This window comes from Triturus cristatus, chromosome 4_2 (genome assembly GCF_964204655.1).
Source record: "Triturus cristatus chromosome 4_2, aTriCri1.1, whole genome shotgun sequence".
In the NCBI taxonomy this organism is placed as follows: Eukaryota; Metazoa; Chordata; class Amphibia; order Caudata; family Salamandridae; genus Triturus; species Triturus cristatus.
Genome location: NC_140586.1, coordinates 169,638,659 through 169,654,196, shown reverse-complemented (window position 1 = coordinate 169,654,196; position 15,538 = coordinate 169,638,659). Strand labels below are relative to the sequence as shown.

The 15,538-nt window shown below is 42.5% G+C and overlaps 1 protein-coding gene across 11 annotated transcripts in view; it reads left to right on the top strand.

The window, feature by feature from the left end:
- STAT6 (signal transducer and activator of transcription 6) overlaps positions 1–15,538 on the top strand; it is a 760,203-nt gene that overhangs the window by 628,744 nt on the left and 115,921 nt on the right. For all 11 annotated transcript variants that reach the window (XM_085600982.1, XM_085600983.1, XM_085600976.1 and 8 more), the window contains 2 exons: positions 9,968–10,060; positions 15,316–15,522. In XM_085600982.1, the coding sequence (XP_085457108.1) occupies positions 9,968–10,060; positions 15,316–15,522 (300 nt within the window). The remainder of the gene's footprint in view (positions 1–9,967; positions 10,061–15,315; positions 15,523–15,538) is intronic.

Sequence of the window (15,538 nt, the reverse complement as noted above, 5' to 3'; positions counted from 1 at the left end):
TATTTAGTTAGGCAATCGATATGGTTACAAATTTGAAACTTGCGTAATCCATTATATTCAAAGTCTTTTATTCCTCTCTTAGTGAACCTACACATACTACAATTACCACATGTGTAGGAACCCAAATTGAGTGAGTCAAGCCATGTGCTCCTAATTTGAGTCCGTTTAGGGTAGCTCGGGCTGATGATACTTTGAATTGTTTTACCTCTCCTGTAGGTTATACTAGGAGATTTCAAGATATATTGTTCTAGTGATTTGTCAGCTGTAAGTAGTGGCCAATTGTTATTAAGAATGGTATAAATTTTATGTGACCCTGGGTGGTAGTTGGTCACAAGTCTGATCAGAGACTTGGTGTCTTTCTTATCTTTATGTGATGTATTCTTGAGGGTGTCAGATCTATTCAGTCGTATGGCTCTCTTTTTTGCCTTACCAATAGTTTGTCCTGAATAGCCCCTGGCATGAAATCTGCATTCAATGTCATTTATTTGTGCAAGGAAATCCTCATCCCTGCTGCAATTTCTGCGGGCTCTTAGTATTTCACCAAAGGGTATGGCATTAATTGGACAATTTGGGTGGGCACTATCAGCATGGAGAAGGGAGTTGCATGCTGTGGTTTTTCGATGCATTTTGCTGTGTATTCTCCCTTCCTGATGAAAAAGAACAAGTTCAAGGAAGACAATACTTGATAGGTCAGATGTCATAGTAAATGTCATGTTATAGGTATTTGAATTCATATGTTGAAAAAATTCCTCAAGGTCCTCGCTGCTGCCCGTCCAAATAATTAAACAATCATCTATGTATCTTCCAAAATATAGAATGGAATCATGCCATTTCGCACCTGAAGGGCCCCAGACATGCTCCGCCTCAAACCAACCCATAAAAAGGCAAGCCAGAGACGGAGCAAATCTGGAACCCATCGCCACGCCACAGGTCTGCAAATACCATACTTCATTAAAGAGGAAAGCGTTGTTTTTTTTTTTAAATTAAAGAGGACATTTCAATCAGCATCTCAGAATGCTCCAAAAGTTCTATTGGGCGTTTATACAAAAAGTGCCTCAAAGAGAGGAATAAAAGACTCTGAATATAATGGATCACGCAAGTTTCAAATTCGTGACCATATCGATTGCCTAACTAAATATGTAGTCTATGTGATTCAATGTAAGTGTAGTATGATCTATGTGGGGAGCACCATACGTCCTCTTAAGGAACGCATGGCAGAGCACTTTCGCGCTTTAAAAAATCTTGATATCAGATACCCAATAGGCAGCCATGCGTCCATATGTCCAAAACAAGGAACCTCATTGGGATTCCAGTTTCATGGCATCGAAATTGTCAAGAATAACCCTAGGGGTGGCAATAGGGAACTGAGGCTTCGGCAGTGCGAGGCCCGATGGATTTCAAAACTGCATGCGGTTGAACTCGGAATAAATGTGGACCACGAATTACATTACTTTCTGACTACATGATTTGGGTCCACCTTTTGACCTCGTTCAATATCATCCTGCTATGTTATTTTGCCACCTAACTTGATTTTTATTCTGTATCTATGACTGAAAATTATTCAGAATATTAATGTTTATGTTGCTGAGTCTGCTTTTCATGACTGCTTTATACTGAAATCTTTTTCAAATAAATGTGCTTTGTTACAATCTTGTTTCATGCATTGTTAATAACAAGATGGAACATTTATGTTTTCGTATGAAATAATGCCTAATATTTATCTTTGTCTGATATTTCTAATTACCTCCTCTTTCTGAAGATGTATATGGCATCAGGTTATAATGTTTCATGATTTGCTCTATTCCTGATTGTGGTGCTTTTCATACGTTTCTATACAAGTTGTCATATATTATAGTGACCTCACTGGGACGTTTGGTCTGATCACCAATTTTTCAAAAAACCTTAATACATATGCTTTCTATACCATATTGATTCTGCTTCTCCACTCCAGTCTCCTTCTGTGGGTCTTTCCTAATGCTATCTGAATATATTTGAACATATCTAGCTATACCCATAATTCCACCTAAGGGATTGTATAGTTTTCTATACGCCTGACGTGGGAATTTGACTTTAAATGAAATATGGTCAAATTCTGGCTAACTACTTCATACATGGATCTAGTCCAGAATTTCCGCTTGGTGACATTTGGTTTGGCACTATGTTATGGTCCGTTTGCATATAATCGTACCTATACTCGAAATGTGGTACAACATTAATGAGAGGTGCATGACGTTTTTACCTTGGCTTTCAAACAATACGATGCCAAGCACATCGAATTTATCTAATTTCTTTCTACTGTTAGCAAATATATATTGGAATTCTAGGTGTCTGTGACGATGCTTAGATCTTCAAAGATGGCGAAGCTATAATTATGCTTCTTCGTCAGGCCACCAGTCAAGATGGCGACGTTATAATCATACTTTTACGTTAGTCCTCTTTCTATTGAACTCCCATGAACGCTCACGCGTAGATGAATAACCGCATATATGGGATCAACATGGCGATCACTTGCTCTTACATACACCAGGACCCCAGATATTTTACGGAGTACTCCTCCACAGGTACGATTACGGGCGTTTTAAGACTAACTCTGCTGTGCGGTTTTTGTTGTTCGGCGATTTTTCTGTAGTTTGGTTACTTTAAATTTATTGTGCATCCTAATTTTGATCATATGCAGTGACTTACATTACATCCCGCAACTGGGGAACGACTACTAGATAGACTAAACCAGTCTCCTTGTGTATTTTCAGAATACCTATTGCCGCCTGAAACTATTTCTAATTGGACTACATTGTCGGAATTAGAACGGAGGTAACTTTATAACTGTATTGATGTTTCGTTTTACACGAATAGATAATGATTACTGAGCCATTGTTATTAAGATGCAGGGTTAACTAGTAAGATATCTTGAGTTCCCTGCGTGGCCCAATAGGTAATTTGGGAATACTTTATTCCCTATTCACGATGTCTGTTATGGAACGCTATTCACCATCGGAACAGGATAGTGTTCACGACTTATAATTATGATGTTGGATTATTTTACCTGGATATTCAATCCTTATGTGGGAATATTGATTTAGATACGTTTGACATATCGATATTTTCAGGAATTAACTTGGATGTTTTAAATTGCATAGATGTGTAATATGCAGATTTTATTTGCTTTTTAGGCTTCTGATAATGCACTGTAACAATTTCAATTCTGACTGACTCTCCCATCGTACTCGTCATATCTTGATCGAACATTAAATATTTAGGGTGAGTGCTATATATGTTATATATACATATAATCTTAAGCACAAATTAACGGTGCCCTTCTTAGGACACTGCTCTTACTTTATTTACGAGTGATTTCCGTTGTCACTCTGTTATGGTAATGGCTTGGGTGGACTCTCACAATTATTTTTGAGTTATTGCACTACATGACACATTCTGGGGGAATATATGAATTGATTCTATAAACCACTCTCTGGAACGGTGTTTTTCACCCTTCTTTCTCTGTAAATTTAGGCGTAAATTTAGGCTGACCTTCTGATTCTCTTTTCACGTTTAATAACCTCTTTGTGGTGGGACTCTCTCTGACATACTATATAATGTCTCTTAGTGAGCATTCACGGAGGTGTCTCTTAATCTTTTCCTCTAGCTTTTTCCGAATTTTCTGGGTCTTTCGCTTGTTTCATCACCGGAATGTAATATGATTTATGTGTTACTGTTTACAGTACTACATGTGTTTTGAAAAAAACTTTTATCATTATCTTTGTAGCCCTGAGGAAGTTGTGGGGGTTATTTGCCCCAAGACGAAACACGTGTTGGCCGCATCTATTCTTGGTCTGACTTTGTGGAATATGTGATCAGGACAACTGAAAGAATAAAGAAAATACAAATCCTCACACATATGGATTGGATCTGGTTCTTGTGATATTTGTTACCTTATATTGGACAGTTTATCTTTGTCATTGCTCGGGAACAAACCGTTTTTGTACCTGCTTATCGTCAATTACCTTGTGTAATGGAGGATTTTGGGATTCGATGTGGCTGCTTCCTGTTGTTCCCTTGAGCATTCTGTTCATGGCTATTTATATGCTGTATACTTCCCTTTGATTTTGCGCAATTTACAACCTAGCCACAGCTCGAGAATCTAGCACTTTTCCACAACAAGACTTAGTCCTCTCTCGATGCTTAGGGCCTGTCTCTGACAGATTTCCTACACTGTAGGACCAAGAAGTTTCTCTACCTGTGACCTCGCTATAACTTACTAGCAATGAAAAAGCCAACCGCCGTGGTTTTTAGATGATGACCGGTTACTTACTGGTAAACTTCATTACTCTAAGTACAGGTCTCCCTCGTCTTAGTCCTTACTGCGTGAGCAGTCCTCTGCTCCCACAGATACTGATTACCTTAAACAGCCAGAAAAATACACCCAATATGGCCACCCCATCCCTGCATGCCATATAACAGGAAGCCCCACATAACCGCATCTTGTTTATATACAAGCCCACGAGAACCAAAATACAGGAAGGGACTAGGGGGGGGGGGGTGGAATGCCCAAGGGCAGCACAAGAAATATCACAGAGCAAAGCTCCCTTAAACGCTGCCCAAGAGCTGGACTTCCCCCTGGGTGATCTGTGAAGGATAGAAGAAGGCAGTTGGTGACCCATAGAATCATAAGCCCCCGTAATTGCCATGTTAACTCACCTGGACAAGGTAGCAGAGAGGCCAAAAGTAACAAGCAATTAATCCATCTTATGGAACGACTCTGTTTGAGGCAAATAAATGGACAAAACCCTATGAACATCTAGGGTATGCAACTGGAGATGGTCCTCCGAGGAAGGATCCGGAAAAAACACAGGCAGAATGATGTCCTCCGAGCAATGAAAGGATGTAGACACCTTAGGCAGAAAAAAAGGACTGGGTTTCAAAATAACCCGATCCAAGAAAAAATAAAGAAAAAGAGGTGAAGACAACAATGCCCCACTCTCCCCAATCCATCTACCGGAACAGATGGGCAGCAAAAACACCACCATGGCCAATTAAAAACTTCAAATCTGAAAACCTTGCAGATAATCCGACGCCAGGGGAAGATCCCTAGAGGGAACCAGAGAATGCAAAGCGAGCCGTTTAAGAAAAAAGACTGCTCAAAAGATGGGAAGCCAGACCTGAAATGGCCAAAACATCAGGACCCTGATAGCCTAGATTGCAGCCCACTGGCTGTGAATAGTGGAAACTGCCAGGCCTATTAAAAAAATATCTCTCATGAACTCCAAAACATTACTGGGATCACACACATTGGAAGACACAGCATGATCCCCACACCATTTCTCAACATTTCACCAATGACGCCTTTATGTCTTCAATGTAGAGGGACATCTAGACTGCTAAGTAGATTATGCTGCCACCACCACAGAACAACCTTGCAAAATCACTCTCAGCCTTTGAAATGCCAGACCCCCGATCTCAGTCTTTTCGCTGAGGCCAGTGACAGGCGGGGGGACCTCAGTGGGGATGGTAGCAAGGGGAACTGCTACTGGGGAGAGACTGACAACTGAATGTGTTGGGGAAACCAACACCAACTGGTCCCACCCTGTAGTCACCAGATAAACTTCTGCATTATCTGACTGAATCTTCCTCACTATCCTGGAGATCAACTGGAACGGAGGAAGACAATGTAGGAGACCCACTGGCCGCAGAGCATCCACTGTCCACGCCCTCTGAGAAAGAATCAGGGAACAGAAGGAGGGGAAAAGAGCGTTGACCTCTGTCATGAACAGATCCAACCACGGTGTTGCGTACCTCAGTGTGATCTGATGAGAACAAAGACAGAGGGCTACTGATGATGGGAATTGACAGCTCAAGTAATCCGCAGGCCCATTATCCCTCCCCGAATGATAAACTGCTGACAGATCTTACAGATTCCACTCTGCTCAACTGCAAATCCTCCCTGCAAGGAGATTCAGACTCTGAAACCCCAGTCTCCCCTGCCTGTTGACATATGACCAAACCACCTGGTTATCGGTCTGGACATAAACCCCCTGAGACCTGATCACTAAGGCAAAACTGAGAAAAGCCATCCAGACAACCACCAATTCCCTCCAGTTGGATGCTCGGGAGGCCTGAGCTGACAACCATTTCCCCTGAGCCGAATGAATCTGATAAATGGCACCCCAGCCCGCCCTGCTTGCATCCATGGTCACCATACGCAATGGAGAGGGAATCAGAAGAAACCCCCGGGACAGGTGGGCCTCCACTAACCATCATTGGAGATTGTTCATGATCTCCAATGTCACTGTAACCAGGAACTCGTATTCCTGTGACTTTGGATCCCAATGCTGCAGCTGGTGGTGAACCAGAGGAAACAAATGCAAACGGCTCCAAGGAATGACGGCTAGAGTCACCGCCATTTTCCCTTGACTCCGCAATCAAGTTTTTCACAGGGACCGTGTCGTTGGCCAATAGAGACTCCAAAGGAGACATCAACCCGACTCTCCGCTCGTCTGACAGTAGTACTTGTCCCAAATCTGTTTGAAAAACAGCCCCTATGAACTGGAGCTGCTGCGAAGGAATCAAATGATACTTTTGCAGATTGAGAAGAAACAAGTGCTTCTCCAGGTCTGCACAAACATGCCGAATATCTTCTTGTGCCTTAAAGAAAGAAGGAGAAGCAATGAGCAAAGTGTCCAATTATTGGAACGTCTGAATACCTGTAGAATGAATTATACCCACCAGAGGAGCAACCACCTTGGTGAAGATCGGGAGGCCGAGGAAAGAGCAAAGGGCAGGACCTTGAATTGGTTGTGTCTCTTGGACATAAAAAGGGGTTGAAAGAGTCATCCTTGCCCAAAAGGGGAGGAGGTCTCAACCTGATAGTGCAACACCATCTGAGTAGCGGTTAGAGCAGTCGAACTTGAAGCTGGGGAACCAGGATCGAGTCTCGGCAGGAACGCTCAACATACTTTTATTCTGGGCAAATCACTTAATTTCCCGTGCCTAACAAATTGAATGTGTCCGTCTGTAACGCAACTGGTGCTAATGTAAAGCGTTCCGATACCTTCTGGTCAAGTTCACGCTATATAAAACGCCCACAAAAGTATAAAAATTATAGTCTCTAAAGAGACATTCTGCTCCTTCGTAAGATGTGTCACATCCCCGCACCTGCATGTGACTGGAAAAGGTTTCTCAACCGGTCCTTTCTGCTTTTCAGGGTGCCCTGGCACTTATCACCTTTGGTCAGTTAGTGACTGCTGCACGCTAGGGAGTCAACCCTTGGGTTGTATGTCTCACTTCCTCACTAAAAGAAAAGTTGCTGAACATCACACCCTGTTTCTGAGCACATGTACTTAATGTAGCTGTCCTACATAAACGCCAGTCTGTTTTTGAGCACACCAGTTCCAGATGTGGCACAGAGGACAGTACATTAGATGCCATACAGCAGGCATGCAGACAAGTTGCAGCAAACTGTGTTCTTCTGGTACAAGCTGCTGGACTTGAAGAAAAAAGAAGGAACAGAAGAATCCAAAGCGGTGGTCCCCATGCCATTGAGTGCAAGCGAAGCAGGTCCGAATCCACACGAACCAGCTAAAAAAATGGGAATTGGTAAGGGTTTGCGGCTGCCACAGGGGAATGGAGTATGACCACATATTCCATTGATCGCGGCCACCCGTGACATCAGCCACACAAACCTTTGGATTGCTCTGCTTTGCAAGCTGTTCATGATCCCACCACTAGGTGGCAAACTATCCACACGCTGGAAGTGGGATACATGATCACCAGTTCATTGAGTTATGAGAATGCAGCTGTATCCCCAGGTGTGCTCTGGGTTTGGAAAAAGGCGGCTTTCACCAAACTAAAAAGAACGCGGGATAACTGCAGCGTGAAACAAAAAGTACTCATCATTGTGAGAAAATCAGTTTCTAATTTCAGAAAGCGATGTTCTGATAATTCTACTATTTTGTTGACTTAGCATGCGACGGCTGTAACTTTTTTTTAAGGAAAGAACATAAGTAACCCCCATAAGCAACACATTCCTTCTCACGAACTCACAAGCATCAATCAGGAGACCTGCTAAACTTCATTTCAGGCCAAACTCCATCTTATTTGCTGTATACTTAATTGACTGAAACAAACTAAGGGGCATATCAACAACAACCGGCGATAATTATCTCTAAGCGCACTTAGCGCTAGGATAATTATCGCCGGCTAGCGTGAGTTTTTATCGCTGAGATAGCGTGCTATTAGCAACGCTTATCTCAATAGCGATAAAAATCCTCACGCTAACAGGCTAACGTGAGATTATCGCTGGAAACCCAGCGATAATCTCACGTTACCTTGTTGATAGGGACAGGCAAACTTAGCCATGATATCCTCCTTCCATAGGATATCATGGCTAAATCACAAAAATACCAGCTGTAAAAAAGCAGCGTTAACCGCGGTTAGCGCTGCTTTTTTTGTCTCTAACAGGGTTAGCGACATTCTTGATAATAGGAGAAATGTCGCTTAGCGACATTTCTCCTATTATTTTACTCTGGAACGCCCCCTTTGCATCTCATTAGAGATGCAAGGGGAAGCGTAGAGTAAAAGGGTGCTAACAGGCAAATTTGCGTGTTAGCACCCTGTTGTTGATAGGGCGCTAGTTTTATCTCTCCTTTTTTGGCTTTTAAAGCCAAAAAAGCAGAGATAAAGCCCTTGTTGATATGCCCCCTAATTGCCTTTCTTGGGCCCTGTTAGAGAGTCTTAAGGTGGGAGGAAAGATGTTCCTGGACTTTTTATGATGAATTATGCTGGTGCCAAAATCATCAAAGGGGAGTGGGATCATGTGATCATGGAGGACCCCTGAAAGGAAATCCGTGGGAGCCTCAACAACTACTTTCTGTTAGTGGTATGTTTCCCCCACTGACGTACTGGTAGTTGATAGCGTCATCATTAGGCCTTTTCCTCAACCAGGAGGTAATCTCTTTGACTGAAGAGATTCAGTGGCATCCACAACAAGGATGAAAAAAATCTAAAAGGACCTCCTTTCCGGGCCGCATCCTTTAATGGATCACGGGGACTGCATGTTCTGCTGGCCTGGAGCTCTGCCATTTTATGGTGGAGTCCTGCTCTGCCAATTTCTAAATTACCTTCTATATTTTAAATATTCTTTGACATCAGCAGCAGGCAAACTGGCCACAGAGTACCCATGTTAGCTGCAATGTATTCTTGTCTGTCACTCCCATAGCTGGAAAAAACTTTCAAGGTCCGTTCTTGGTGGGGTTCACATTTAAAAACTTGGCAGTGGCTTGGCCAGAGATGTACAAATCACACAAAAACTCCTGAAAAAACCCACTGATTAGGATAGTTTGCAACATGGACTTTTTAAGGATTTTGGCGGGCCTGGGCCAAACATATTTTGGGGGCCCCTGTTTGGAACAGCTTTGAGTTTATGATCCAATCCCAGCTTTTTCATTTTGTCTTTGGCCAGGTCACTGACACTGCACAGGCGCACTAGTCAAAATTCTAAATGCGTTCCCATTTAATATTCAGGGATAGTGACATGTGTTTTCAGTATTTTAATAAAGCAGCAGTGTACTAACATTGTTGCAAATAATCTATGTGAGCCACCCCCATTTCTCAAATTTGGGGTCCTGTTTCGAACTTAAAGTATTTGCTTTATGGATGTGGCATGGTGTTGAAAAACATAAAGACAACATTTCTCTGCATAATGTCTGTAAAAGACCCCCACACATCATCCCTATTTAAAAATAAACTACAAGAAAGTGGTATTTAAAATAATCTATGTTTCAGAATCATTCAAAGTAATGAGGGCAGAACTGTGTAGAGAACAGAGTCAGATATTTCAGGGGGGCCCCCTAAAAGGCTGGGGGCCCATGGCCAGAGCCCACTTTATCCATTCCTTAAACCGTCTCTGGTTTGCAACCAGGGCATTTTTAGCAGTTTTTAGCCCCTAAAGTTACCAGCTTATTCTTTCTTGCAGGCCCTGTCGCTGCCCCTAGTGGTGATTGTGCACGGAAACCAGGATAACAATGCGAAAGCTACAATACTGTGGGATAATGCGTTTGCAGAGGTGGTAAGTAACCATTGGTGTGAAACGAAAGAGTGCGCAGTGCCACAGGTTGGAAGTGGGGTCTTGTGACGATATCTCCCATCATCTTTATGTCTCCTCATTCAACCAAGGATCAGCACCGTGCGTCCCCGCAGTCACCGGGGAGGAATCCTATGGATGATCTCGCTAGCGAGACAGTGGAGTCGAACTAAGCTTAATGTTGAACAAGGCGACCTGTGTTGCTATTTGACTTGTGCAAATGCATTGCTGTTATGTTATAATGACTGTAACCTACTTGATTGTATAATCACTGCAATAAAAAGCATTACAAATAAATAAAAACAAGCATTTGCAATGCAATAGGTCTCGCATTACTGAAAGTTGAGCTATTGGTGCTGCAAATAATAATGCAACACCAAAAGCTCACACTTTTAGTAATGCAACACCTATTGCATTGCACATGCTTGTTTGCTAGCTGTGACCTGGCTGTAGGTGTCTGCAATAAATGGAAACCCATCTGGATACAGCTACATATTTTTACGTTCTCATCAGACCATTGGGGTAAACACAGATACAGCTGTGAATACAGCGTGCAGCTGGAAATTAAACTTGTCAGCAGACCCTTTTCCTTAAAAAAGCAAAGATGTACCTCAGAGCATGGTATTAAGGGTCTTTTGCTCTGTGTGTGCACTGCTCCTGCAGGTAAGGGCTGGTGCAGATGGCAGGGATGGTGTGGGAATGCCAGGAATTCACAGGCAGCCGACAACTTCACTTTTTACTCCTTTCAAACAAGTGAGCTGAAGCAGGAGGTCTCCTGGATTGGAGGGGCGGGCAAACCTGAAAGATGGCCTTAGGCTAACACGCTTTTTCGCAAAAAAAAAAAGACAATCTTCTGGATGCCTCCAAGAATCACCCAAAAATGTTTCAAAGTGACCAAGGACCAAACAACTCCACTTCCAGGGCAATGACACATGTCATGATGCTGCCCCGTGCCCTAGAGGAAGTGAAAAGGCTTCCTGAATTTCTCCAAAATCTGTAGGCTCAGATGACATGATTAACCTTCAATTATTTGTCTTTGAAACATTTATAAAAAATTGCAATAAAAAAAGGAAGTTAAACAAGATGTTGTTAAATTCCCGCCGATTTTAACGGGCTAATCCCACGGAGCAAAGATATGTTTTCAATCACAAATGCACCATTTCGAAATGCCATTCCGATGCGTAATTCTATCACAGAAGCCGAAGTGCCAGCACCATATCTTAGAGAAAGAGGGCGTAAATACAAACGCCTTCCAGTAAAAAAGAATAGCGATGGCATTATTTAACAACGCATAATGCAAATATGTATGTATTTTTGTTTTAAATTAAATTATTAAAGGGCCATCATGTGAACCACGCCACAATACTTTTTTAAACCAAAGCTGAAATAATTGACAAAGAAACATTCTAGAATGTCTATTGTAGGAGATTGAAAGCAATGCTCGACTTGTTCAAATATTTATTTTTCTTTCCATTGGAGGGCCCCCTTAAATTTCCAATTTGTAATATAGTTATACAAAAAAAACAATGCAGGTGTTTTAGAACAGAGTAACAAATTCCCAAATAATCCCAGCGCTGTATCATAGGTGTAATGTAAAAAAATATGTGGGGTAGAATCTTGAAATAAGCCCTAAACGCTAGCCATCGACACACACACGGTAACGGCACGAATAAAAGAAGCTGCCCTCTGGTCTGTAAAGAGGAAACTGTCACCAATGGTGGTTAGTGGAGGCACCATACGAAAACACATTGCCTGAAATTCAACTGTGAAATTAGCATTTGGCGCCCGCTTTTAATGATATCGTTTGTTTACCAAAAAGGAGAAGCAGAAACAAAACGCTATTTATTAGTCATGCGGCATAAATGATGCCACATTGTTGATTCCTTCAATGAACTTTATGTGCCACACAAGTGTTCTTCCTTAATTCTAATCTTAAATTCTCAAGCAAGTGTGCTGGGAATGGAGCTTAAAGCTAGTGCGCTGCTCTGGTTTCAGGGCCATAATTCACAAATAATCAGGCATTCCATTAATATCACCATGAATGACTGGCGTGTGTGCCTTTTGAGTGCACTCTGTGGCCTCTTCAACAGTTGCTTCGGGAATAAAAACATTTGGTTAATGCAGGCACTAGGCAACAATGGAAGGAATATAGGCTAAAAGCGCGAGAATGAGGCAGCACTGGGACAAGGCTGCACTGTGCTGCAGTAAATAAAGAAAAGGGTTCTGAAAATAAACAGATGAAGAATGACATGGTAAGGAGACTGTAATCGGCCGGTGCTCCTCTGACTTGAACAGAAGTGCATATAGATGGAAAATCAGGTTGCTAAAAAGCACTCCACTGATATATGTAACAACGGAGAAGGTGGCAATCAACATTGTTGTTGCCCTTTAAACTCATATAAAAAGTACTTCTTCAGACCCCCTCAGGATATTGCGGTATAGATGTGCAAATTTTGCTGCACTAAAATTGAAATTTCGCTGCATTATTGCAGCACTTTATTTTACATGCAATCACTCATTTTCAGCCTTAAATCATGGAAACTGTTTTAGCAGAGTATTCCACTTTGAAATAGGCATTTTAAAGGTGTCTGAGAGTGCTTGTTTGCTATATTCTCCTTTGTGATAACTTTCTGGATCATAGGTCAAGCCGAACACAATAGCACAGGGTTGCTAGTCATCCCGTTTTCTGTGGCCCTGTGCTGACTTTGGGCAGATGGAAGGGACCCTTGATTGGGAAAGAAGGGCCTATCAACGCCTGCTGCATGCTGAGCACATCTACAGATTCCTCAGAGGGCAGCCTGGCATAGGGCATGGGCTGTTGATGGTGGCAGTAGGGGGTAGGGGGAACTGTCAGTGGGAGGGAAGGGACCCTTGAATTGTAATTGGATCTATATCTATGTATATGACCACCAGTCACATTACACAAGGTCACATTCATGTTTTTTTGGCACTGGGAGATTAAGTGCTTTACACAGAAACACAATATGTTGAGCCCAAGCCGAGACTCGAACCTGGTTTCCCGGTCTCAAATTCAGCAGCTCTGACTTTTATCCTTTTGCATATCGGATAAGACAGGGTTGTCGAGGGAGTGAAACACAGCTCAAGCAAAACACCTTGCGCTCGCCGAGCCTACGATACTAGACTCCACAGAGTTTCGCAAGCGGGCAGAATAGGCACGTTGCGCTGCTCCTGACGATTTTTTGCGCCAGGAACTTGTTCTATGCTGCAAAATCACTGCGAATGGCACCACGCAGCGCACCAGAGGGCCCTGCTTCTTTGCTGCAGCTCAAGTAGATTCTCAACACGAGTGGCAGCTTTCTCACCGCAAACGGTTGCGACTGCCCGTGTTGAGAAAATCTCGCCGGGTGCTGTCCTTGCATCGGAAAATCACGCTAGGGGACGCCAATTCTCCCTTGGCAACTTACAGTTGGTGAGCCGCGCACAAAAAAATCTCCGGCACGCGGCTGTTGGAGTTTTGCTGGAAATTTGCATAACGTGGAGTGAGCAAAACTCAGCGAACTCCGCCAGCTGACTGTAATTTATTGCACACCCCTAATCTCAATCACCTCTTTGCTTAATGGTTATACTTATTTTCCTTAGTCTCTCATTCCCTTCCCCTCCCTTTTTTCCTCTCTTCTCTTCCTCCAACGCTTGAGACATAGCTGCCTACTTAAATACCCACTAGTTATTAACTATCACTGTCCTATTATTATGTATTGGGGTTTTACCCCTCTTGTTAAGCTGTGTTCCTTGAATTTTTGTATGGCCCCTGTTATTTTCTGTTCATGATTTCCTTTACAGCATCATGCCCAGCTGTTTCAGCCGCTTCTGAAGTGTTTAATGATATGTAGGCGCTAAGTCAGCTGTGTTATTTGTACTACATGTTTACTATTCACAAAATCAATACAATGTTTAGAACAACAACAAAAAGGCTGGACAGTCCAGACAGGATGACAGATGCATGAACTAAGAGATCTGTGCCTTAAACGCTGTTTTCAAAATGATATAGGCAAAGCGTCAGCCATAGTTGATGAGACTAATTGCACAAAAAAATGATTTATGAGGGGTTGGGCCAGTGTTTTTTTTGTTTTATATAGCACAAACTAGACCCGAGACATCGGGTATCAGAGCACTTTACATGAGCACCAGTTTCGTTACAGAAGGACACATTCATTTTTGTTAGGCAGTGTTCTTTAGCTTAGTAGTATGCCACCTAATTACTAAGGCAAAAATTAACAAACAGAAACAGTTTCTTCTCTGAACAAGCTTATTTTCATGGGACAGAATATCTGTTGTTGGTTCAACTACTGTTTACTGTAGGCCCGATGAAATTTGCGTTACTCTGGCATATTATAGTGTAATTTCGCGTTACTGTGTGAAATTCTTAGAATTGCCCTACTGTGCCAAATCGTGTAGTTATTCATCATTTGCTGCAAACATTTACTGCGAATGCACAAGAACAACATGAATTACAGCTTCAGCAACTGTTAATTGCAGTGTTTTTGGTGTTTTTTATTGCGAATAGTGTTCTCATATCTAAATTGGACACAAGTAGAATGAAGTACTTCGGCAGATACTAGTTTTGCATTTCGCATAATTATGTGTAATTTTGATGACATTTCTCATAATTATGCAAAATCAAATTGTGTGAATTTTGCTTACACAAGTTTTCTACCATATATAGATTTACATGTTGATAACTGAATAACAGGGATGTTTTCACTGAGGGGTACTGAGTGGCATCAAATAGACAACAAAAGCGACAGTCAAGTTGTATGTGAGGTCACTCAGAAATTAGACGTGAAAAATATCCTTGTTATTCGCTTTTTACCCATCAGTTTCATGTTCTCTATGGCTCCCAAAATCATCTTCCCCTGCTTTCAACTGCCAGCCATACCTGTCACAAATGTTTAAAAAAAAGCATAACTGGCCTCCAGCCACCCAACCCAAAAGCCTCTGTGCCATTCTACTCCATCGCTCTTGAAGCTGTGCCCCCTGCCCTCCATCAGAAAAGAGAGCCAGCGGGCGCTAACAGGCTCTCAGAGAGGCCTGTCAGAGCAGCCTGGAATTGCTTTATATGATGCATCAGGAGCGCATAACAACTATATCACAGAACTGAATAACCAGACTTTGAATCTGACGTTCATGCTAGGGGCTGCCCGTGAGAGCCATGCATAACATTTGCTTATTTCTCTCCCCCACCCCACTCCTGAACCCTTCTTGTCTATGGTTGCCTTTAGGATCGACTCCCTTTTATAGTCTCAGAAAGGGTGGCTTGGCCCAAGATGTGCGAGACTTTGAACCTGAGATTTGTTTCGGAGGTGGGCACCAGCCAGGGTCTCCTGACTGAACATTTCATCTTCTTGGCCCAGAAAGTCTTCAACGACAACAGTTTGAATGCAGAGGATTTCCAGCATCGCAACGTCTCTTGGTCCCAGTTCAATAAGGTGAGCGTATGTCTCA